Source organism: Gopherus evgoodei, chromosome 8 (assembly GCF_007399415.2).
Source record: "Gopherus evgoodei ecotype Sinaloan lineage chromosome 8, rGopEvg1_v1.p, whole genome shotgun sequence".
Lineage (NCBI taxonomy): Eukaryota > Metazoa > Chordata > Testudines > Testudinidae > Gopherus > Gopherus evgoodei.
This window is the reverse complement of record NC_044329.1, coordinates 48,113,220-48,139,449: the sequence shown is the minus strand read 5'-3', so window position 1 is coordinate 48,139,449 and position 26,230 is coordinate 48,113,220. Positions and strand designations below refer to the sequence as shown.

General features: G+C 42.4%; 1 protein-coding gene across 12 annotated transcripts in view; it reads left to right on the top strand.

The window, feature by feature from the left end:
- Positions 1–26,230, top strand: part of PRRC2C (proline rich coiled-coil 2C) — a 135,368-nt gene that overhangs the window by 30,428 nt on the left and 78,710 nt on the right. For 8 of the 12 annotated variants that reach the window (XM_030572548.1, XM_030572544.1, XM_030572543.1 and 5 more), the window contains exons 2-14: positions 4,216–4,383; positions 5,802–5,979; positions 7,027–7,136; positions 11,893–12,030; positions 16,241–16,497; positions 17,221–17,300; positions 19,103–19,233; positions 19,319–19,409; positions 19,720–19,867; positions 21,019–21,099; positions 22,955–23,543; positions 24,593–24,762; positions 25,537–25,777. In XM_030572548.1, coding sequence (XP_030428408.1) covers positions 4,269–4,383; positions 5,802–5,979; positions 7,027–7,136; positions 11,893–12,030; positions 16,241–16,497; positions 17,221–17,300; positions 19,103–19,233; positions 19,319–19,409; positions 19,720–19,867; positions 21,019–21,099; positions 22,955–23,543; positions 24,593–24,762; positions 25,537–25,777 — 2,329 coding nt within the window. In that variant the 5' untranslated portion in view covers positions 4,216–4,268. The remainder of the gene's footprint in view (positions 1–4,215; positions 4,384–5,801; positions 5,980–7,026; positions 7,137–11,892; positions 12,031–16,240; positions 16,498–17,220; positions 17,301–19,102; positions 19,234–19,318; positions 19,410–19,719; positions 19,868–21,018; positions 21,100–22,954; positions 23,544–24,592; positions 24,763–25,536; positions 25,778–26,230) is intronic. The other 4 variants (XM_030572551.1, XM_030572541.1, XM_030572550.1 and 1 more) reach the window with 3 other exon arrangements.

The following is a 26,230-nucleotide window of genomic DNA, read 5'->3' as shown; positions in this document are numbered from 1 at the left end:
ATAAATAAGAGCAGAGGTTTAGGGCTTGGTCATAATTTTTATCTTAGAAATCCATATTCTTTGGCACTCAGTTGCATGCCTATACTAAGTTAAATATGAAAATGTATTGACTGACCTAATTCAAAAAGTTTCCCATGGACCAGTTTACTGAGGAATGTGAATTTAATCACTTTAATCACCATCTTCATGTAGTTTTTAGTTGAATTTAAATATAACCAACCATGGCAAAATACATAGTGTAAAAATAAACATATGGCAGCATAGAACAATCATCTGTGGTAAGTTAACAAAATCAGTATAAAGACAACTTAAATGCAGAGTTTTTATGCATTCCCATAAAGCTTTAACAGTCATTCTAGCAAGAATTGCTGTTAGTTGTCTAACTGTTGCTGTTGTAATTCCCTGTTTTCACTAACCCAAAACTTTCTGTAACTTTCACTTTATAGATTAAAGTTTTCCATGCTTGGTTTCTGCGCAAAGGGAAAAAAATTTGGAGAGTCTGAGCAAAAACTTTGCATTATTTTAAATCCGTTCTCTGCTGTGATGCCTACAAGTTACTTCTGGTATTGGTTAGGCAGTTGGTGATGTGAGGCTTATTTTTCTGCTAAACTCTGTTAATGTCATTACCTCATCCTCTCACTCCCCCTTTTTGTCTGCTTGTTTCATAATACAAATTATAATTTAAAAAAAATCCTCATTTTTGAGCAGTGCTGCAGCTAAAAGGTTTGAAAGTTGAACTTTGTCATGGAAAAAGCTCTCAGTGAAGAGAACCTTGGTAAAGAGGAAATTAGTTTTTAATTAGACTCTTAGGATAGATTAGTACTTGAGTACACTGAGCACAGTACATTATTGCTAGAGTTAAGTGCATAACTAAGGAATAGTGTGAGACGTACATGTAGATGCCTTCCAGTAGTGCTAGTGTTCTGTTGGCCTTGAGAGTAGAGATGATTCTTAAGCCTTTGAAATGTTGCTTCCTTTTCTGCAAGAATTTACATGGCTATCAGATCATCCATCAGATTGTGCCGGGCTTCACTTAGTTGGCTCTGCTGTGAAGTGGTGTCTGCAACCACTCTGAGCAACATGTAGCCTTCTGGTGAGCAGGAAAAGAACCCAGAAGGAGCCATCAGGGCAAGGTGAGCAGAAAATGCTGTATAAAACAGATAAAATATATTGGAGGAAAAGAGAGAATTTACACTGGATAAGGTTAGAGAGAAGTGCATAGAAAAAAGTGATACTGCTAACATTGCCTGTGGCACGTTGTAAGAGGATAGGAAGATAAGGGCCAGGTAACCTCTGAGGGCCTATGATCTGTGCGATAGACTTTTACCTGCTTTTTAACTTCTGCTAAAAGGCTATTTGAAGAGTTAAATTTGTTATTTATACAAGTTATGGCAGCTGGGTGTAGGGCAGGGGATGGCAAATTTTTTGGCCTGACTGCTGCATTGGGTTTCAGAAATTGTATGGTGGGCTGGTTAGGAGAGGCTGTGCCTCCTCAAACAGGCAGGCCTGACCCAGCCCCTCCCCATATCCATCCCTCCTGCTTCTTGCCTCTGACTGCCCCTTGGGACTCCTGCCCCATCCAACCACCCCTGTTCCCTGACAGCCCCCTGGACTCCTGCCCCATCGACCCCCTCCAGTCCCTGTCCCCTGACTGCCCTCAGAGCCCCCTGCCCCTAACTCCCCCCTGCTGCCCCATCCAACCCCACCTCCTTCCTGACTGCTGCCTCCCCCCAAGAACCCTGCCCCATCCAACCACCCCTTCTCCCTGACTGCCCCCAGGCCCTCTGCACCTAACTTCCCCCCACCCCTAACTGCCCCCCACCGCCCTATCCAACACCCCCTCTCCTTCCTGAGTGCCTTTCCGGAACTCCTGCCCCATCCAACCACCACTTCTCCCAGACCCCCCCCCCCAAACTCCTCTGTCCTCTATGCAACCCCCCTACCCTGCTCCCTTACCACGCTGCCTGGAGTACCAGTGACTGGCGGCGTGGCTGCACCATGACACGCACTGCGCAGCACAGAGCACTGGTTCAGGCCAGGCTCTGCAGCTGCACTGCCCCAGGAGCTCACCACTCTGCCAGTCAGAGCATTGTGCTGGTGGCGCAGTAAGCTGAGGCTCTGGTGGAGGGGGAACAGCAGGGGGGAGGGCTGGGGGCTAGCCTCCCCGGCAGTGGTATGTTAATTAGCATGCAAATATAAAGTAAACTTTCCCTGTGTGTTGAAAAATGGATAGGTGGATAACAGCATATCTTACATCATAGCTTGGTCATGCACATGCCATATTTCCAGTTTCACTAAGACAAAATTATTTGTATAAAAGTGTTTCTCTTAATTGTACGTTCACTGATGTGGAACATAGGCAACCACATCTAGCAGGAACACTGCCGCTTAGGGACGCATTATACGTTAAAACTCACTAAATACCAGTGGCTCTGTTGCAAGATCTTCACAGTATGTTGTATTTGGGATAACACTTTTAGTTATCAGTCCTGATCTTTACTTCCAGATAGCCCTGAAGAAGGAATAGCATAACTGGTATGAACTTCTAGACCACAGCACTTGTAGCTCAAACCCATCATGTGGCAAAAAGAAGACAGACTAAGCTAGTAGGCCCCCATAGCAGCTGGTAGAAGGGGACCGGTGAAGTAGTAGCTGCTTGTTATGTTGTGGGCGTAAATCATTCTAATTCAGCATTTCAAGACTGAGCTGGGGGTACTGCCATCTCTCTTATATCTCCTTTTCTTTTCCTTTCTGGGAGGAAGGTGGATGTTAGTGACTTGGGGGGCAGAGGTTGAGAAAAATTTTAAGTGAGAAAGGACCCTGATGTGAAGAACTTCTCCTGAGCATAGGAGACACAGCCAGCTACCATAACTACTTCTGTGGTTCCACATATCATCCAGGTTCCTGCCCCCTGAAAACCACCTAGTTTAGGACTGTTGAGAGAGGTTGGAAGTGAAGATAAAGCTTGCTGATTAGCCTTGCCCACTTAAGTTGCTTTGATCTGAAGGATGTGTACTTGATGGAGGTACCTGTGGCTTTGAGAACCAGAGTCTTGATCCATACACAAACGCATCCACAGCAAGCTTCTCCTTCCCTCTGCTGTCTGGATTGTAGCCAGCTGTACATCCAGAATAGAACAAACATACTTTGACAAGAATTACTAACCTCTGTAAGGGAGGAGGTGCAGGGGCAGGGAAAAATTGGTATTAGTGTACTAATGCTTTTCCTGAAGTCTTTGGGACGAATGTTTCCCTATGTGGAGCTCCACTGAAGGAGTTTTCCTTCCCTTAACACAAAGCCTGCAAGCAAGTTCAGTTATGACCCAGGTTTTTGATAGGGAACAGACTGTAAACACTGGTTCAGAAACTCATTTGTTGCTGTCTCCATGATGGATCCTAACTGGGAGGAAGCTGGCTATCAGCTGGAGCTGTTTTTCTGAACCTCCAAATATTTCCAATGTATTGCACAGCAGAGTTGGGGATAGCAACACTACTGACTGCTGGAGTGGGTGAAGTCACTAAACATGGTTGATGAGGGGTGAAACACTGTAGAAATGTTTTTGGGGCATTTGCCCTTTTTATAAGCAGTGCAGTCCATTCAAAATTCCTGAGAAACTCCTCTTCCAGTGGAAAATCATCCTTTCCAAAGGTGTGCATGCCCAATATAAAACAAAAAAAAACAAAAAAAACCCAACGTGTTCTCTGTGGAGGCAGTGTGTGGGGAGGATGTGTGTGTTCAACAAACATGCCAGTGGGAATGCGTTTCATGTTCCAAAAAAGCACTCTCTCTTCATCCTCTGTGTTTGGGCAGAAGTACCAGGAGCAGCTCTTCTTCCATTATCTGGTATTGGGCAAAAATACTGAGAGCAGAGAACCCAACTCAGCAGGAATAACCATTTCATCACTTGATCACTTTTGACTTACATTTTCCATAGGATTTTGTATTGATCAGAAGTTGCCCCTTTATAACTTAAGTAATTAAAAGCTTCAAATTGCTAAATCTGAAATCCTTTAAAATAGTTGCTTTAGTATTACAAAAATTGTTGAGTTTATTAATTTAATGCCTTCTAAAATGAATGTACCCTGAGTGTTCTAGGTGAAATATCAGTAACTTCCAATATGTTCTCAGTTAACTTGAGTATTTATGAACTTTTTATTTAAAATTTTAATATAGGATTTGGTTTTGAAATTGACTCTTCCTTTCTTTTATGCTAAGATTGGTTTTGAAGGGTGAGCAGGAGGTACCAGACTCGATGAGTTTCCATCGAAATGTCGGAAAAGTCAAGCCAGAGCACAAAAGCAAAGGATGGAAAAACAAAATATGCAACACTCAGTCTATTTAATACTTACAAGGGAAAGTCATTGGAAACACAGAAAACCACAGGTGAGTAAATTGAGTTGACTTATTTTTATGTTCTGTAACTCTGCTAGTAAGTACAATTATATTTGGTCATGTGGAGTATGTGATCTGAATGCAACAAAATGTCAAATTGTATGTTATAGAAAGCTGCTAGATGGAAAGCATGATGGCAAAGGCTTTAATTGTAATATTACTTATGGTTACTTGTACCATAGTTCTTCAATTTCAGCAGTCAGAGCACTCCTTCCATTCCTATAGTAAGTGGAGTTGTAGCCTTGGGGTATAAATAATACTTTGTAAAAATCTGGTTGCATTTTACTGTTGTCTACTTGCAGTCTTTGTAGCAGTGTAATAAAATGGAGACAGCTAAGAGGAAGAAAATGCTATGATAGTATATTCACCTTTGTTCAGTATTGTGAGCCTTTTGCTTAAGGGTATTACTAATCTCCACATACAACACAAGCAACCTTTTTTGTTGAATTGGACTTAGTTGATCTAGTTCCTAAAGCAGATATCTTTGATCTCCTGTTTTTTGCTGGATTTTGATTAATTGGTTCTTAATCCCCATTGGTGGAAAAAGATCTGTTTCGCCTTTTTAACTAGTGAGACAAGGAATGGGTACCTTCTATTTCAGGTGCTCTGGCAGAGCTACAGAGCTTGTGGAGTGTCTGTCTGCAATATGCCAGATTAAACCTGTGTAATTACTCTTTCATTAACAGTAAAGTTCATCATATTGTTTCCCTAATATGACACTGAAATTCCCTGAGAGCCTTGAATTTTAGGTCTGAATTGAACCAGGCAAATGTTAGAAGGAATGTTGACTGTTAAAACAGTAACTTAAAAATATAACAATCTTTGAAGACCCTCTTTTAAGTATGTTTAAATGGATGTAGTTAACTTGGAAAATTTTATCTAATAATGTTGCAATTAATGTGTTCCAAGTAACCTCTGAGATTACTATAATTTGGAAGATGTTATAAGATTTTTTTCAGTTTATCTGTACCTTTGAATAGTATACAGTCACTTTCATTGTTTTGGTCTGTTACAATTTCGCTTAAAGTGATATCCCTTTCATTCCACACCGGGGTGGGCAACCCATCTATGTGTTCTTTCTGAAGTCCTGCAAAAGGATCTTTGCCGTTTTTTAAGTTTTGAAAAATTCCTATAAATTTGGGGCTCATATAATCCATTTTCAGTTTGATCCTGAGGACATCGGAATAAATTAGCTTCAAAACTATGAAAACTATATCAGAACTCTTCTAAGCAAGGAATGTATAACTCCTACTTGACAGCGATATGTAGATTTCAAGGGACTTGCTTTTTAATCTTGTTTTAATATTGTGGTAAAACAATTTTTTCTTCTGCTAAATATGTAGCTTTACATGAACATTGTGAATTTTAAGGAAAAAAGTGAAAATAATGTGTTCTTTTTTGGCATACAGTTGCCACGCGCCATGGATTACAGAGTCTTGGAAAAGTTGCCATTTCACGGAGGATGCCTCCCCCTGCTAACCTCCCGAGTCTCAAAGCAGAGAACAAAGGCAATGATCCTAATGTAATCATTGTGCCTAAAGATGGCACAGGATGGGCTTCTAAACAAGAACAGCATGAGGAAGAAAAGTAAGCTACAACAGAACAACTTACTGATTTCATTCAGTATAACTTGTGAAAGTCCTATCATACTGCAAACACCTTAATGAAGGCCAGAGGAAAAATAGGAAGTTAGTGGCTGTGTTACAGTAAGCCTAAAATGTTGGGATATTATCATAGAGGAAATAATGCCATATTTGTTGACAGGGAGGCTTTCACCACATGAGGCTGGTTGAAATGAATTTAATTATTCTTACACTGGAGACAGTATGCCTACATATATTCCAAATGAAGAGCTATAATTTTTCCCTTTCAGTGCTGTTCACAAATTTAACTATTATGGCTGTTTTTATATCTATATTATAACTGCTAACTACCTCTCCTCTAGTAGTATTTCCTTTAAGTGCTCACCAGGTCTCAAATCATTTAGGGATTCATAGGTTAAAACCAACACGTTTTCAGTCATCTTTTAAAAAAAACAAAACAAAAATTAAGCAAAATTCTGCTTCATTTTAGATGAAATTTTGTATCCTATCTAGTTTAATTTCTGTCTTCCTGTGCACCAAAATACTGCAAATATAGTATTGAAATCTCATATTTGCAGCTGTTTCTTACATGACATCAAATCTCACATAATTTACTGACCATAGATCTTCATTATTCCGGTATTACTTCTCTCATTGCTTAAAGCGATGAGGCAGTGATTAATAAAGTACTTACATTTACCTTGGAGTGATGTCAGCTAAAGTATTTTGATACATGGCTAAACAGTAGCAGATATTGGGTAAACATAATTCAGTTTTATGTCTTACAATTTGCTCAGAAGAGAAGACTTGTAAAGTAAATTACTGTTCATCTCCAGAATGTTGCTTCCATATCAGGATTTTAGGCCATAGCATGACAATAAGTAAACTTCTGTTCATACTGGGTGTTCATTTGTGTTGCAGATTAGGTCTTCAGTTCCTATTTCTTCCAGTGCCATAATTATCACAGGCACAAGTGAGCAGAATAAGTTAATACTTCTGACAAAATTGCTCATTCTGTTCTGAGAACAAATCTCTCCTCCATCCATTTCAGACAACCAGAAGTGCCGCAGACACAGCCAAAACCTGTAGTTCCCGCTCCTCCAGAAGTAGCTCCTGTTGCCAAATCATGGGCCAGTACCAAGCCAGGTGGGCAAGGCGATGGTAAGTGAAGTTTAAAGTGGAGGAAATCCAGGCTGGCCCAGTGGTCTAGTATTTGTGCTTGGCACTGCTGTGTGGGAGATCTGGGCACAATATTCTTTTGGTCCTGTCTCTTGTTCCCTGGGACAGGAGGGGCTGGGAGTGTTGTGGAAACAACTTCCTGGTCTCTAAGGTGAGGGAGTGCCTTGTCACTCAAGTGAATCCCTGAAGCCAACTTAGCAGTAGTGTTATTGATTGGCTACACAGGGAATTGTACAGCTCTCCTTTGCTGATGTTCCTGGGGAAGATGATGGCTGGGGTGCAAATCCTTGAATATGGCAGGGTTAAGACGGGAAGGAAAATGAAGAAATCCTCAGCCAGTGGCAGGGATGTGTGTAGCTCTTCTCTAGCATGGGAGGGGGAACAGTAAACACCCAGTGGTCAGGCTAATCATGCATATGTTTAGCATAAACCAAAAATCTGGAACCATGAAGTTTAGCAACTGCAGTTCAAACAGCATATCTGCTACAAAATGTTTTTTCCACTTGTTGCTGTATAGCTCTTGCAGTATTTTTTAAAGCCAGAGAGTATTGACTCAAGTAATTTTCCTGGGAAAGAATTAATAGTGGTGTTTTTTTCTTACAATATAAAAGAAATGGTAGATTGTGTCCATGAATGTGAATCTTAAGTTCTTCAGCATTTTCATTACTATTCTAGGATAAAAGTTTGACCTTTTACTATCAATAATTGACCAGAGAAATAACACACTTTTATCAGACAAGAAGTGCACACAATGAATCAGGAAGCAGTTTTGTTTACAGCACAGAAAATAAGTCATGGTCCCTTTCATTGGCTTAATTTTGAGACATCTGCTTGTAAGCCTCTTCTGACTGAAAAACAGATTTGGTTGCAGCATTGTGGTGATCTGTCTTTGTCCAAAACATCCTCATAGTGTGAACTTACTCTGAAAGATCAATGGAAATAACTTCTGAGCCTCTTATTGTAGGCATAGACCTAGTTTTTGCATGTTTTAATGTATGCTTGTGCATAAGGTCTTTGGATGCTGTGTTGTGGGGCAAATATTAGGATCACGTTGGCAGTTCCAGATTGTTGGCATCCGACTGCCCTTCCTAAAGTTTAATATGCATCCATCCTTGAATATAGGCAATCTCTCACTCCAAAACCAGATCTGATACAGTAACGCCTCACTTAGTCGTCCCAGTTAACATTTTTTTGTTACATTGCTGATCAATTAGAGAACATGCTCATTTAAAATTCATAGAATCATAGACTTCAAGGCCAGAAGGGACATTATGATCATCTAGTCTGACCTCCTGCACAATGTAGGCCACAGAATCTCACCCACCCACTCCTGTATCAAATCTGTGTCTGAGCCATTGAAGTCCTCAAATCATGGTTTAAAGACTTCAGGGTGCAGATAATCTTCCAGCAAGTGATCCGTGCAATGCTCCCTTATTATGTTGTTTGGCAGCCGCCTGCTTTGTCCACTGCTTGCAGAAAGAGTAGCCCACTGGAGCTAGCTGGTGGGGGCTTGGAACCAGGGTGGACTGGCAGCCTCCCTATCAGCTCCCTGCTCCCCTAAGTTCCCTGTGCTGCAGCTACCCAGCAGGGTATCAATTGCCTGCAGTTCAGCTGTCCCTCCCCTCACTGCTATGTGCTGCTCCTATCCTCTGTCTTGGAAGGGCTCCCAGGAACCTCCTGCTTGCTGTGCAAGGGAAGTGTGGGGGGGAGGGGTGCAAATGACAGGGTGTCCCCCTGCTCCTGCCCCCTGCTTACCCCATCTCCATGCGGGGAGGGACAACACGACAGGGCTCAGGAAGGAGGGAGCTTTCTGACAGCAGCAGCTGTCTCAACTTGCTGATCTACTTAAAAAGGCAATGTACTTAGAGTGGGGTCAGTGTACTTAAAGGCGCAATGTGCATGTCTCCCCTCCCTCCATTTGTGCTGCCTTGTAGAGTGTGAGGCTACATTAACAACGTGTTAACCCTTGAGGGCTCAGCTGAGTGCTAGTTCATCATTTAGTCGGTGAGGCATTCCCTGGGAAATATTACACCCTCTGACTTCACCATCTCAACCAATCTTCACAATCATTGCTGTGTATAGTATTAAATTGTTTAAAACGTATAGTGTACACCCACCCACACACACACACATATAATAGTGAGAGAGGGGGTGTCTTTTGTCTGCTGAAAAAAAGTCCTTGGAACCTAGCTCCCCCCACCCACACACATTAATTCTTATGGGGAAATTGGATTCGCTTAACATCGTTTTGCTTAGTCATATTTTTCAGGAACATAAATACAACGTTAAGGAGTTACTGTAATTTGTCTTGCGTGAGTGTCCTGTGAGTGGGATAAGATCTAACTCATACTGGGGTACACATCACCCTTCTGCAGTAAAACCTTCTTCTTTGAGGTGTCACAGGAATTAGACTATGCTTGGTGACCTTGAGATGCATACAGATGATGTCTGTCTGAATTTAGTTAATGATTTTATGGCTGTCTTGAGAACTAAACCAGATGGTTGTCTCATCTCATGCATCTAGTCACGATATGGTGTTTGGACAGGAAGTTGATATTTTGGGGAATAGAGAAATTATACTTTTTGTCTTGGATTGATTCCAGCATACTTCCGTTTGAGATTGCAGATGAACCTGCCATACAAGTTACAAACTTATATTTCCGGCCTGTTCTCGGTTGATGGAACTTGTGCATTTCTAGCTGTCTCTTGGGGAGAATAAAATTCAGCTGACTGATCCTTCATGATATAATAGGATTTTTTCTTGTCTGTTGATAAGTGTTCTTTAAAGTCCCTCTCCACAGCTCTATTCTTGTCTCTCACTATGTTTTATGCGTATAATGTGAAAAATTAAGAAGGAAAGACTTCTAGAGCTCAGAAGCTTTGTGCAGTGCCTGGCCAGTTGCAGCATATCTTTAGATCTTGTTGTGTAGGAGATAAAGAAAAATGTAGTTGTCTCAACACCATCTTTAAAGTCTCTAACAGCTAAAATGTTCACTAGCTGACAGTGGTTATTTCAGGTCTACTCCGCTTGCTTAGATTGTCAAGTTTATCACTAAGGAAACTGTTACTTTGCAGACAGAATCACTTGATTCAGACTTTATGGTCACACATCAGGCAATATTGTGAAGATGCTTATTGTAAGACATCCTGGAAAAGTTGCTTTTGCCTCATAGGAGCAGCTGTATGAAGTGACTTCTACTGCCTGCCACTTGCTGTTAGCAGTAGGAAATGTCTTCTCGGTAGTAGCAGGACTTCTGGAGACCCCAATCTGCTGATCCCCATGATGATTTTTTTTAAGTTTTATATTCATCTTGGCAAAGTTAGGATTGGTTATACCAGAGCTTTCAAGATCCCCAGACGGTTAGTCATGAGGGAAAATGTTGGGTGTTTGCCCTCTTTTCTTCTTTGTATAAAGAAGGCATGAAAGATTCTTTTCAGAACTTTGGTTTGTGCTTCATTCTTACCTTAAAAGCAGCAAAGAGTCCTGTGGCACCTTATAGACTAACAGACGTATTGGAACATGAGCCTTCGTGGATGAATACCCACTTCGTCGGATGCATGAGACAAAGTGGGTATTCACCCACGAAGGTTCATGTTCCAATACGTCTGTTAGTCTATAAGGTGCCACAGGACTCTGCTGCTTTTACAGATCCAGACTAACACGGCTACCCCTCTGATTCTTACCTTACAACTTCAAGAATATAGTCTTATCTTCCCATCAGAACAAAAAAGGGCTCCTTGGAGGACCACAGAATGATTGCAAGCTTTCTTTACCTTCAGCTGGAGGATTGGGGATTTGGAAACATTCAAAGATCTGTCCTAACTAGTTATAGAATAGTCTGAGTTGGCAGTTTTGACAAAGAAAAAGGTTTAAACAGTTTGACTAAAAATCACTTCCGTTCTCAATCAAACTTCATTTCCTTGGCATTTGGAATGTTATAGTCGTCCTAATCTGCAGTTCATATCATCTTATAAATAACCAAGAAAGATTATTTTAATTTCAAATTTTAAATTTTTGTTTTAAGTAAAAACTGTGGCTTCTTTACATATCATAAAAAAGCGAACAATGGCACAAACACTTTTCCCCCCTTTTGCAGTTAATTTTAAGCTAGGCTCCCTGCTCAATTTTACTGAACTATTTTCTTGAGGAAGCTAGTTGGAAAGTACCTAACATCCTTAAAATTGCCCTTCTGAAGGTTTAGTGTTACCATACTAATTTTTGCTAGAGTTCTTCCAAGAGGATCTGAAGCTTTAAAGTTTATTGTGATCACTGTTTAAGAAACAACCTGTGGTTGAGTTATTAACATGCTACCTTAAACTAAGCCAAAAGTAGTGTTTGCGTACTCCAGAAGTAGCTAATTCAAGAAGCTGGCATTCATGGTGTTGAGAAATTGCTTATCCAAGCTGTCCCCATATGACGTACCAGTTAATATTTTAGGTAGTTCAAATGATCCATTATTGCTATTCTAGCACATTTTGTGTCCCCTTATCTTGATCCATCTAACATTATGTACAACAAGAAAGTAAATTGGCTCAGTGGATTTAACTACTCTTGGTATTCAGTAGTGAATATGGAATTTCACATTGTTTTAAACTTGGATGAAATACACAGCTTTGTTTTATTTGAAAAATAGTATAGCTTTTTAAAGTAAAACTTTATAGTTGGCAAGTTATAGGGTCCTGTTTTCTAAACTATATTTACTGAAACTTGTAACACTGTTTTGTTGTAATTGTCTAGGTCCAAGTGTCCCAGTAAACAGTTATTTTCAGCAAGAGTTTCCCAGTCTGCAGGCAGCTGGGGATCAGGAAAAGTCAGGAAAAGAGAAAGATGCACCTGAAGAACCCTATGGACCTGGACCCAGTTTACGGCCACAAAGTAAGTATACCTTAAATCTTGTGAAGATGCATGCCAAATTTTCATTTGTGTAGCGGTGCGAGACTGACTCCTGTTGGTTGTGCTGGGAAGGGTGCCTTTTACTAGCAGGGTGTCATTCGCTGTTACTTCCACTTCTTCCACTGTCTTCACCATCTGGACCTGGGATGCTCCCGGACCGCAGTATCCTCTTCAGGACACAGCCCTCAGTCTTCCTCCTTTCTGGGGGCAGGCAGTTCTCAGTCCTTCCACTTGCCTCAGTAGCCAACTGCAGTCTCTAGTCTAGCCCTGGCTTCAGGGGGAAAACTGCAGTCTGGATTTGGGCCACTCTCCTCATTGGCAAGTAGGTGTAAAGGGGGGCAGGGACCCAGGCCTGCCTGCTACTCTGGGTCCTGGCCCAAGGACCCTATAGCTGGCAACCACTTACTGCCCCTCCTCCTATTCCCACTGCCTACTTCCCCTGGGCCACTTCCCCTGTAGCCCTGGCACCTTCCCTGCCCTTGCTTCAGGGCCTCAGTCTGGCCATGGTCAGCTAAGAGATCCCCTATTGCTCCGGTACCCTGCCCATCACTGCATGCTCCTCAGCAGACAGTCCTTGCCCTCCAGGAAGAGACTGCCTTTGCTCTACTGAGCGGCCTTTTATATATGGGCTGCTCCAGCAAGCCTTCTCTTGATTGGCTCTTCCAGTGAACCCTTTCCTGATTGGTGGGGTTCTGCGCAGCCTCTCCAAGGCTGCCTTAACCCTTCCTCCTGGTGTGGGGCAACTGCCCCACCACAATTCGGTATAGAGTTTTACTAGGGATTTCTGGTGTGCACTATGAAATAATGGAATGTCGTCATTTAGAAGTTCAAACACTCAACAGAAAATTGACAAACGTGAACGGTCCTATATTGTACATTACATACACTTGCAGATTTGTATAAGCATATTCTTCCAGATTACCTTTTCATACCTGTCTGCCTCAGTATATTGTCAGCTTTTTTGTTTACTCATTTTCCTTTTCTTTGAATCTACAACCTTGTTTGTCTTATTTCAGTATCAGTGTTTACCTTTTACTGAGAGGTTACTCTGGGGAAATTTTCACACTTTTACTTCTGTTCCAGCACAATGTCTACATATAGAAATAAGAGACATTAATATTTCTCTTCTTCCTAGGCTATGGTTCCCTTCACAGGTTCCCAAACTGTGGTCAACTCTCCACTCATGGTCCAAAAAGTACTTGCTAGTCACATTCAAATGGTGCTGGCACTTCTTATTTCTAGTTGCTAAATGTCATGACAAATAAAAATACTTTGCTAATATTCATCATATGAGCAGTTCGTGGAGTTGCCAAAGGTGGCTGGCTACATAAGCACAAATGGGAGGAAGTGTGGTATGCAGAACTGTGAATGAGAGGAGAGTTGGTCTACAAGATACTTTCTGATAAGATTTGGGCCGTACTTTGAAAGTTTGAGACACTCTAAGACTTTAACAAGCTGAACCTCTTTCAGCTGCCGAGAGCTAGATATGGCCAGAGCAAATCAAGGCCACATAGCACCTGCAGGTGGTTGGGTTTCACACACTACTTCTGAGGGCTTGTCTACATCAGAAAGTTGCAGCGCTGGTGAGGGAGTTACAGCGCTGCAACTTAGGAGGTGTACACATCTGCAGGGCACCACCAGCGCTGCAACTCCCTGTTTGCAGTGCTGGCCGTACTCCCATTTTGTTTCGGGTGTAGAGGATCCAGTGCTGGTGATCCAGCGCTGGTAATCAAGTATAGACACTTACCAGCGCTTTTCTTGACCTCCGTGGAATAAGCAGGTATCCCAGCATACTTGAGGAAGCCTCTGGTAATCAAACTGGTCTCCTTCCCCAGCTTGCTCTCGCGTTCCCCGAACCCCGAGCAAGCAGGTCTCCTTCCCTGAGGTTTGCTGGGTGGTTCCGGGAACGCGAGAGCAAACCGCGGCGAAGCTGGTCTCCTTTCCCGGTTTGCTCTCGCATTCCCCGAACAAGCAGGTCTCCTTCCCTACGGTTTGCAGGGTGGTTCGGGGAACGCGAGAGCAAACCGCGGCGAAGCTGGTCTCCTTTCCCAGTTCGCGCTCTCGTTCCCCGAACCCCCGAGCAAGCAGGTCTCCTTCCCTGCGGTTTGCAGGGTGGTTCAGGGAACGCGAGAGCAAACCGGGAAAGGAGACCAGCTTCGCCGCGGTTTGCTCTCGCGTTCCCCGAACAAGCAGGTCTCCTTCCCTGCGGTTTGCAGGGTGGTTCGGGGAACGCGAGAGCAAACCGCGGCGAAGCTGGTCTCCTTTCCCGGTTTGCTCTCGCGTTCCCCGAACCCCCCTTGAAGCCGCCCAACAGCGCTGCAGTGTGGCCACATCTAACACCACTTGCAGCGCTGGTTGCTGTAAGTGTGGCCACTCTGCAGCGCTGGCCCTATACAGCTGTACTAATACAGCTGTAACAACCAGCGCTGCAAAATTTTAGATGTAGACATGGCCTGAGATGAGAGAGCTGTGTAGCCGCTGGGGCCTGGGAGTCGGGAACCACACTTTTGATTCCAGCAATACTGTTCCTTACAGGAAAACAAAGTGACTATTTCTTCTCCACCTAAAATTTATCATCCTTGTCCCAATCAAATGATCATGGGAAGTATTTTCTTTACTGTAGCTGCCACCTGTGCAGATGACAGCGCCTTGTCTACACTACAGTCTTAAGTTGACCTGCGTTAGGTGGTTTTACAGCCACCGCAGTAATTATTGTGGTGGCTGATGGCCACACTACGCTCCTCCTGTCAGTGGTGTGCGTCCCTCACCAGAGTGCTTCCACTGACTGAAGAGCCAGGGCCAGCTCCCCCTCCCACCCGGGCTTCTCACCTCTGGTGGGTAGATGCACGCCCTGAGTCCGTCAACAGCCATACTCCCAGCAGGGAGCCTCAGTGAAGCTGGCCTGCAAGCAGGGTGCCAGAAGCCTCGATGCAGCCGAACTCCCAGGGGGCAGTTGGGCTGCTAATGGGGAGTCCAGCCGGCACCCCAAGCCAGGAGCCTGGGTAGCAGGCCAGCTTGGAGCAGAGACCTAGCAGCAGCCTGGCTGGGGAGTTAGACTTTATTGTCAATTTCACAGCTTCAGCATAGCCATGAAAGCATAGCCTCACAGCTGGTGTAAGGAATGCAGTGTCTACACAGAATGCATCATCCTAACTACACCAGCATAAGCCCTATGCTTCTCATGGAGATGGAGCCATTATGTTGGTGTAGTAGGGCACTTAAATTGGAGGGACAAGGCTGTAGGGTGTACACTGATATAATTAGGTCAATGTAAAGCAGATTAGATTGACCTAAAGGTAGTGTAAACCAGACCTGAGGCAGTTAGTAATCAGAAAAAGGGATTTGGGCTTCCATGGCTCCTTTAAACCATTCTCCCCCTTCCCTTAGCATTCACATCTCCATTTTCCTGCTTGTCTTCTATACACCCACCACTGGTACCTGTGACTGAAGCAGTGTATTTGATCTGAATCTAAGCTGGTTTGCAGGTGAAGAATAAACCAGCAAGGAGTGGGAGAAAGTAGGAAAATTTGCCTTGCCTGTCTAATGTTCCAGTCTCAATTTCAACTGCATAGTCATCATGGATTTTTTGCTAGATCTCCATGCTCCTTTGAGGACAGCTCTTATAGCTAGAGCTTCCTGTCTACCCCTTTGTATAACAGATGGTGGAATCTGTCTAGGAGCTTCTAGATACTTGGATTCTGCCTAGAAAACTGAAGAAACTCTACATACAGCATTCTGCGTTCCATGGCTTTTGAGCTGTGCCACTCAAAAGTGGATTACTCCATGGCTTCCACTTGACACTGTCTCTTCAGGGACCTGTTGCTACAGCAGTCTACTTAATCTACACTGAGATCTTGGGGGAAAAATAATTTTATATCAGTACCAGCACAGATACCCCTCCTAAGTCATCCCATAACCTATGGAGCGTAGAGCAGGCTAGCCAGTTTAAATTTCATTGCTGGAAGTTCTCAGAGAAGAGTAATCTGGAGATGGGCTGAAGAGGAGGAGGAATGGGAGCCAACAGCCCTTTATCTGCAGTGGCTGCAACCTGCCTGAATGACAGACTACAAGGCATGTTCATCATTTGCACTGGTGTTGCTACATCACAGAAAACAATTGGATAAGAAGTGTCATTTACTTTGTTACAAATCAGAAGCATATTTAAAGTTGTGCTTGTCTTTCTCCTGTACTGGTTCCTTCCATGCAGATGTTGCTAGTTGGAGAGAAGGTGGAGTTAAGAATCTCAACACCCCAAATTCTCCAACTGATCAAGAAGTTAAGCCTCTTGGCCAAGAAGATGGTAGTGCAACAGAACCAGCAGAACAGAATGATGTCCCCAAGGCAGCAGAAAAAAGGGATATTCGGGTAGCACAGCCACCTCAGCCCAAACTGAATGGTCAGCAACAACCTGCTGTCTCTTCCCAGTACAAAGCAATGATGCCACCCTATGTAAGTAACTTCTGTATCTTATATAAGTATCAGTGTGAGTAGCTGAATCAAAAGAATACTAGTATTAGATGGTTAACCTGAAACATCTTATTCCTTCTTTGGAGCACTTATTGGCTTGGTTTCTAAATGGTGCACAAATCAAGAAAAACAATGTTAACTCTTGTTTTGTTTTATTCTTCTTTGTACAGAGGTGTTTGGGACTGTGTGGGTTTTTCTTCCTCTTCTCTTCCCATTAAGGTGGTTTATAGGTGCGTTCCTAGGGGAAAGCTTGCACACCACCTTTTCCAAGAGCAAGTTCTATTGCCATATCAAAGCCAGTCCCAGCCTTCTGGCAGAAGGTTACTTGGTTTGTAATTTAGTCTCATACTGCCTGATCTTCCTATTAGACCACATCTTTCCTATGGAAAGAGAATTTGGTGTGCAGCCACAGCTGATAGCCACTGACAAGCATTAATGTATATGGAGCCATGACAGGGCTCCATCTGTCCTCAGTTTCAACATGTCATGCAGGGCAACTACCTACCTTTAAGTGAGGGAATTGTAATTTATGAGCTCAACCCACTATTTAATGTGAACAGTCTCCTTGGATTGTAAGACACAATCTCTTTCTTTCATAAGGGCTTCTGTAGTAGTGGCATTGGTAGTTCTAATGAAGCTATATTTTTAAATCAGTATTTCCTATATCTAAAAGCAAGTTTGGTAATTTTTGGCTTCCTTTCCTAGATGTTTAATCAATATCCTAGAATGGCATATCCTGCAATGCAGGGTCCCAGCAGGTTCCCTACTTCATCTGAGGCTAGCAGGTAATAACTTTCATAAATACTAGAATTGCGTGAGTAGTGACCAAATATATGTCACTATGTAAAACCATGGTGTGCCCACTCCTTGAATACTGTGTCCAGTTCTGGTCAGTCCATCTCAGAAAGGATATAGTGGATCTGGAAAAGATTCAGAGAAGAGCATTGAAGATGATCAGGAGTTTAGAATGGCTTCTGTACGAGCAGAAACTAAAAAGATTAGGGTTGTTCAGCTAAGAAAAGACACAACTGTGGGGAAATATGAGAGAGATCTATAAAATCATGAATGGTGTGGAAAAAGTGAATCGAGAAGTATTGTTTACCCTTTCCCACAATATATCTGTTAGCCAAGATGGTCAGGGATGCAACCCTAAAGCTCTGAGTGCCAGAAGCGGGGAGGGGGAAGATGGGATGAATGCTTCCAACTGACCTATTCTGTATACTCCCCCTGAATCTCTGGTACTGGCCATTTTTGGACACTATATACTGGGCTAGATGGACCATTAATCTGACCCAGAAGGGCAGCTCTTTGTTTTGTGTGATAAAAGCAGGGCTACATATTCAATCTGGGGTGGGCAAACTATGGCCTGTGAGCCACATTCGGCCTGCCAGCTGTTTTTATCCAGCCCTCGAGTTCCCACTGTGGAGCGAGGTCTGGGGCTTGCCACACTCCAGCCAGAGAGCAGGGTTGGGGGCTGCTCCATGCAGCTCCCAGAAGCAGCAGCATGGCCCCCCTCCAGTTCCTACACATAGGGGCAGCCAGGGGGCTCTGCTCTGCAAACTGTCCTTGCCCCAGGCGCTGCACCCGCAGCTCCCATTGGCCGGGAATCACGGCCAATGGGAGCTGCAGGAGCAGTGCCTGTGGACAGGACATCATGCAAAGCTGCTTGGCCACACCTCCACATAGGAGCCAGAGAAGAGACATGCCACTGCTTCCGCAGGCCACTTGAGGTAAGCACCACTCGGAGCCTGTACCCCTGAGCCTCCCCCCACCCCCCAACACCCTGCCCCAGCCATGACCCCTCTCCTGCCTTCTGAACCCCTTGATCCCAGCCCAGAGCACCTTCCTACACCCCAAAATCATCCCGAAGCCCCCTCCTGCACCCTGAACTCTTCATTTCTGATGCCACCCCAGAGCCTGCACCCCAAACAGAGCCCGCACCTCCTTCCGCACCCCAATCCCAATTTTGTGAGCGTTCATGGCCCGCTATATAATTTCTATTCCCAGATGTGGCCCTTGGTCCAAAAAGTTTACCCACCTCTGATCTAGCATATATAAATTGTATAATATATAAAAACTATCAATATAAACTTCATTCTCCCCTTCCAAGAGATGAAAAAATCACTGAATAACAGTTTCAATCTCGAGAACCCTTTTTTTCAGTATTTATAAACACCAAAACAGTATTTACTGACCATGTAATGGTGCTTTGTGTGAGATGCACAAATAAGAAGGGAAACGGGGGTCCTTTCACTCAGTTTTCTTCGTTATAATGCTACTTGATTTAGAAATATTCCTCCTTCCTTTTTCTTTAGATGTTCACAAATAATAAAAACTGATTGTTTCATCAGTAATTATATGTAAAATAATACAGAATGTGCTAAACATGACTAAGTAGTATAAACTTTGTCCCTCCGCTAATAAGGGGAAAGCAGTAATGTATACGTAAAATAGCCTATTGCTTTAGTCTCCAACTATAAATTAGCCTTTTGTATCGTGATTTTAAAGATCTTAATTACTATCATGGGAAGAGTAGATATTGCTATATAAACTGATTTATTTTGTTTGCATTCTTCCTTTGTTCTAGAGGCCCGCGGGGAAGAGGGCCCTCTTGGTGCTCAGAACCTGTCGAGCGTCCGTCCATCCTTAGTGCTAGTGAACTCAAGGAACTTGATAAATTTGATAATCTGGATGCTGAGGCTGATGAAGGCTGGGCTGGTGAGAACATCAAACCTATGAAGACTTGCTCTTTGCATGCTGAATGCTTTTAATATATTAATCTGAATTTTTGCTCCTATGATAGGTGCTCAGAGTGAGGTAGATTACACCGAGCAGTTGAACTTCAGTGATGATGATGAGCAAGGAAGTAATCAGAAAGATAAAAGGGAAAGCAGGTAATTTGATGCTCCAAGCCTTCTGAGCTGCCACACGTGTAGATGGAAAAACTTCTTTGGGAAAGTTCAGTGGAGCATCAGTGCTGACAACTTAGTTTCTCAAATGATGAATTGATTGGGGTCTCCTGGCATTAATGTAACACAAAACAATCAGTTTTGAGTGAGATGCTATATGTATGTGTAGTAAAAGGACAGTCCTTGCCCTGTAGAGCCTGCAGTCTAAAAAGCTATGGCAGAAAGTGAGAGAAAAGAAGTATTACTGAAAGTACTCAAAACAGACCCTCAGTTTGATTTCTCTTTTTATATGCAGTGATGAACAAATGCCTTCAAAAGACTCTGAGAGCCCTGATGGACAGAGAGAAGCAGAAGAACGGTCTAGCAGTAAATCCTGTACCCAGGCTCCTCCACAGTCACCAGGAGCCAGAGGTCCCTATGGCAAAAGCACTCAGTTTGACCAGGTTTGTTGTTTTTTTATTTTCTCTTACCTGTGCCTTGAGAATCCTTTCTGTGGCTTCTTCCCCATTCTTCCTCTCTAGACACTTTGAAAGTCTCAAGTGATTGCCATTAAAACATATGCTTTTACCAAAGTTACCACAGCGTGCTATGAAGTCACTTTTACTTACTGTGTGTGTGTTTTTATCCTTATTGTAACTACCCAGTGGCAGCCACTGTGACATGATATCTCTCTCTACCTGAGTAGGTCTGCTTTGTGTCCTCCAAAAATTGTCAACTCTGTAACTGAAACAGCAAGTGCAATCTGCAACATGCTTCCTTTTTCCAAAACTTCAGGAGTAAGTTTTGTGTTTCCCTGAATAGTCAATTCAAGCTTTTTTTGTGGATATCAAAAACGTCATTTTAGTTCTTCTCACTGCACTCTTTGTCAAAATTTTGTAACTTTCTTTGAGCCTGTTACAGCTTGCTGCTAGATTGGGCCAATGGGAGAAAAGAACTTTTTGCTCAGCTTGCTTCTAAATAGAGCTCTTTCAGGCAACTTGTCTTGGACACGCACGCACGCATACTGTAGAAACTCAACACTTCAGGGTTTCTATTTTTTAATTGATCCCATAGCACAGATTGGTCTGCAAATGCATAATAATGTAAGTTCTGCCCAGGTCCCAACTGGAGATGTACTCTTTAGTGTTGTTTTTCAGGGAAGTAAAGTTCTGGCTTTGAGAATTTCACTGAAAAGGTAAACTTTTTTCCCCCCTCCTTTCACCAGTTACAGTGAAGACAAGGAAGGCTGAAATGTACATCAAAGAAACCTTACTTAGTCCAAGTTTTACTTTAAATATATTTAATTTTAAAAGGGGGGTGGCACATAAAATCTTCCAGGAATTGTCACTTATCTGAATGATAGAAAACAGTGGGATTTTTTTCAGCGTTAAATCCAAATTCTGTTCCTTGGATATATGACTGTTACTTAGCCCTTGAACATAAAAGTGAAAACTACTTTGTTGCCCTTCTATATTAGTATCTAAACTGAACACAGATGGTCCATGTTGACATGGTTAAAGGCCACAGGAAACCAGTCTCTATTTAGAGGATCTGCAAGACGGACCATACATTCCATCAAGCTAGTTACTCCAACACTGTTTTCTTTGTTCAATAGGAGCGGGGTCTGACACCAGCACAGTCTTCTGTACATGAGAGGGGCAGTTCTGCACTTCATCCAAAATCTATTCCAACGCAGGTAGGAGAAGACAGAAGATCTGATTTACATTGGAGAATCTTGATTCTCAGTGTCAAGTGCTTAACTGTATCAGAGAGAATTTGAGGGAAGGGTGGGGATGAACAGACTGTATGCTCCACCTGTAAGGAAGGAAGTTTATAATAGTATTGGGCATTTTGTGTGATGCTCAACAAGAATGATGCAGAATTTATTATTTCTGTTAGAGTAGCTTGTAGTTGCCAATAAATGAAAATTGTTGCTAGACACTCTACAAAGTAAAGTAATAGACAGTCCCTGCCCCAAAGATCTTAGTTTAAATAAACAAGGCAAAAGCTCAGGGAAAGGGATGTAACACAAAAATAGAGGGAACAGAGTGGTGGCTTGCAAATGTTGTATGTTTCATGATAGTTAGTTTTTACACATGAGTTAGGAGGGATTAATTCAGTGGGTGAAGCTTTATGTGGAGACTAGCTCAATGGAATACCAAGGGGAAGAAGAGTCTCCAAGTAGGAGTGGAGTGCAGCTGAGGTGAAGATATTGAGAGGAAAAAAGGCATGAAGGGTTTAGAGCAAACAGTCAGCAGAGAGGAAAGAATGTCCAGTGTGTAAACTGTAGAATGCAGTCTGGCAGCATCAGTGTCTAAGAATCCCTACTGAGGATGCTTCAGTGTCTGCTCCTGCTGGCTTAAGTTTCTCTGGCTCCTGCCTAGAATTTTTTCCCCAGTGGTGCTTTGTGGATCTTGCATACTCCCAAAGGGGATTTCAGAGACAGCCTTTTGCACAGTTTTACATCTGGCTGTTGCTGCGAGAGAAGGCCAGGCCCAATCTTTATCTACCTTTCTTTCTATTCAGATGTGTACACCTTCATTTATTTTCAGCTGAAATAAAATCACTGGTGATCCCCATTAAGTTTTGTCATACAGTGCTTGTTAGGTTACCTGAAATCCAGTTTTTTCAACACCCCCATTGTGGCTTACACACCCACATTTTTTTGTTAAAAATAAATGACCATGAGTAAAAATTTGTGAAAGTGGGTATCAAAATAAATTAAATGCACCAGCTGAAACTTTTAAGGTAATAATTCTCAACTTTTCTCTAGAATCATAGAATATTAGAGTTGGGAGGGACCTCAGGAGGTCAGCTAGTCCAACCCCCTGTTCAAAGCAAGACCAATCCCCAGACAGAACTTTACCCCAGTTCCCTATATGGCCTCCTCAATGATTGAATTCAACCCTGGGTTTGGTCATGGGTCCCAGAATCTAATAACTCCTGAGGTTCTTGAGGGAACTTCTGACAGTGGTAAAATTTTCCTGTCTTTTTCATCCACACCCTCTTCCCAGCTGCTAGGAGTGGTGGAACAACTCCATGTCTCCAATTCTTGCTGTAGGAGTGAGTGGAGGTTCAGGGATTCTCAGACATTACTTCCTGCTCTTCCTGATTTCACAAGTAGCAGTCACTGCTCTCAGAGGGTTGCAAGGTTGTTACACGGGGCGGGTCACGAGCTGTCGGCCTCCACCCCAAACCCTGCTCTGCCTCCAGCTTTTCTAATGGTGTTAAATATATTAGGTGTTTTTAATTTATAAGGAGGGTCGCATTCAGAGACTTGCTATGTGAAAGAGGTCACTAGTACAAAAGCTTGAAAACCACTACCCTAAAAGCAGAAAAAACAAGAGCACCAGTCAGTAGACTTGAATTACAGCAGGAAATTAGGACCAGGTTTATGCCCCACAAACCTGCTAGCAACTCATGGGTTCGATTCTTCTGTTTTGAAGGTGCCAGCCAAATACTGATTACTACATATTGTTATATATAGAAAGGGGATTTGAATACTAAAGGTTTGCTTGATATGTGCTACATTACTTATATTAATGTTACAGCATCCACCTCCAGATCGCCAGACAGGACCTGGAAGACAGGGCCTCTTACCTCCTAAACTGGCACCAGATGAAGATGAAATTTGGAAGCAGAGACGAAGACAGCAAGCAGAAATTTCAGCAGCAGTGGAGAGAGCCCGTAAGCGGCGAGAGGAGGAGGAGCGAAGAATGGAAGAACAAAGAAAAGCAGCTTGTGCTGAGAAGCTAAAACGGTTAAATGAGAAATTTGGCTGTGTGACCAAACCATCTCGGGAGGACCCTCTGAAGGAGAGGGAGAGGGAAAGGGAGAGGGAGAAGGAGAGGGAAAGAGAGAGGGAGAGGGAAAAAGAAAAGGAGAGGGAGCAGGAGAAGGAGAGAGAAGAGAGAGAAAAGGAGGAGAAAGCAAAGGAACAGGAGAAGGAGAGAGAAGAGAGAGAAAAGGAGAAAGCAAAGGAACAGGAGAAGGAGAAAGAAGAGAGAGAAAAGGAGGAGAAAGAGAAAACAGAAGAGAAACTAGAGCTTGAGAAGCCTGAGCCTCAAGAACCAGTGCTAGCACCTGTAATAGTAGAAAAACAAGAAGAAAGTGAAAATAGCAGTAATAAGGAAGAGAAAGGTTTGTATGAATTGTTATAAGCTGTCCTTTTTTAAAAATAAGGAACCACTGGGATTAATACAATTTATGATTTTTAATTTGTACAGTTATCTTTGATCATATGCAGCACACATTGCCATGGGCACATTGCAACCCCAATTCACTAATTGATTCAGGACCCAGACCTGAATGCTGTACTTCATCAGGAAAACGAGTTATTCATGAAAAAATTGTGAATCCCACACATTGCAATTTTTGCTGCATTATGCAAAATCTAAGCTTCCTTCTGATAAAGAGGAGGAAAAAGCCATCAGTCTTGTCAAGATACAGGCAGCGTAGTATAAGCAAGCATATATTTTGATGATGTTACTATTCTGTTAATCCAGCCTTGCAGAACAGTAACACCTCTTCTCCAGGCACCCCACCCAAAAAAAGAGCTGCTACAAGCACACATTTAAACTTAATCTATTACATGTAGTAAATTGTGAGCTTAAGCACCTAATTATCTTTTCTTTATCCTCTCACACCCTCAGGTGCTGAGAGCATCCATTAGTTTCCACCATTGATTTTGGTCTTCAGCACCTAATTGGGACTATTTACGTACCAGCTCTTACTAAGCACAGGCAAATTTCTTTTTTTTTAAGTGCAAAATTATTGTTAATCAGCCTAGAGGTTGCACAATCAAAATAAGTCAGGCAATTCAAAATTGTACGTCAGCATAAACTTGGCTGCATAGCAATCCCATGTATATTAATTTTACAACATAAACAGCAGTGCGGTTTACTTAGGAATATATTCCATATATGAGATGAATTAGTAGCTGTTGACCTGTGGTCTCCAGGAGACTAATTTTCATTTAATCCCTGTAAGCTTTTTATTTTTCCATTAATAGAATTAGCCTAGCAGAACACTAAAAGAATAAATTGATAAGTATCCAAGGTGTTTTCATTTTAGAAAGCCATGTTTTTTTAAAGTTAAGATAGTCAGTCTATCTGATAGGCAGATTAACGTGAAAGTGAAGACTAGTTTTACATGTGGTAGGTGCAAACTAACGTTGACTATTTTTATAGCAGAAGAACAGCCAGTTTTTACCAGACAAGATAGTCGGAATGAAAAAGAGAGTTCACAAGTGGCTCATGAAAGTGAGCCAGATTCAGGGTCTCAGCCTCGACCTGCTGTTTCCTCAGGCTACTCTAAACAGTTTCAGAAGTCGCTGCCACCGAGATTTCAGAGGCAACAGGTAAGCAACCAATCCATTAGCATCAAAAAATAAAGGGCTTATTTACCAGTGAGTAATGGAGTACAGGTCTGATCTTGGGACTCCTAATCCTCACACTGGAGATGAAACTCATTATTGGGTGATATCTTTCGTAAAGATACTAGAATGTTTTCAGTCTTGTATTGTTGTCTGCAGTACTGGCAGGCATACTTCTATAGAGGCAGTTTATTTGCCTTTTTCCATGAAGGCAAGGTGTCCAAATGAGCCAAAAATAAAAGCATTGTTAAAATGTAATGGGTTTTTTTACACCAGTTGCTGTGTATAGACCATTGATCTGTATTTGCAGAACGTTGGAGTTGTAGAATGTTATTTTAATCAGTATTTCCTAAAGGATTCATACATGTTGATACCTTTGAGTATTAAATCTGTAAAATAACTTGCCTGAAAGATATCCTGCAAAATTTCTGTATTACAGTACAGATTGCCCTGCCCTGCTTCTCACTGAAAACCATGCAGCCTTTGTAGCTAATTTGATGGTGAGGGGGGTTTAGTTTTATTTGTTCTGTTTCGTGTTTTCTCCCTTAATCTTATTACTTCAATTTATCCCCATGCATTTGACATATTCTGGATTATTGTGCCTTGTTCTTAAATTAAGTAATTCTGCAGTTTGATAGACCCTTTTCTGGAGATAACTGGCTCTTATCTCTAGTTTCCAAGGATTATCTGAATGACATGCAAGTCACTTCATATTATGAATGAGTCGTCTTTTAATATTGCATATCTGTAACGTTGTAGGAACAGATGAAACAGCAACAGTGGCAGCAGCAGCAAGGGGTGCTTCCACAGTCTGCTCCATCACAACCTTCCAGTGGTCCTGTCCCTCCCCAGCATAGACCTCTTTACCAACCCATGCAGCCACATCCTCAGCATTTAGCTTCTATGGGCTTTGATCCACGGTGGCTTATGATGCAGCCTTACATGGACCCACGAATGATGTCAGGAAGGCCTACTATAGATATGCCTCCTATGCATCCAGGTAAAACCCAGCCTGCATTCTCAGCGAGCGTTCTCGCAGTATTTTTGAACAGTAGAAGATTCTTTCCCTAACCCACTGTTTGTCCACTGAGTGGAAACATCAAGCAGTACATAAGTACTAAATTCTTTCTGTGTAAATATCAGAAATATTAGAAAAATGGTACACTATACTTATATCTTACTGCATTCCCATACATGATTATAAAATGAAACCACAGTTTGGTACTATATTACAGTGATGTGGTAGTGACTGGTTATTTTTGTGTTAAAAGCTTTGCTATAAGCCTCCCCACCATTGCCACTCATCTCATAACTGACCCAAGTTTGTGGAAAATGTGAGTAATGCAGGTTAAGACTTTTCAGAATAGTGTACAGTGCTAGGATACATAGTTTTCGCATGCTAGCAATCAAATGCTAGCACTTATGAAACATTGCAGCAATATTTTCAAAGTTT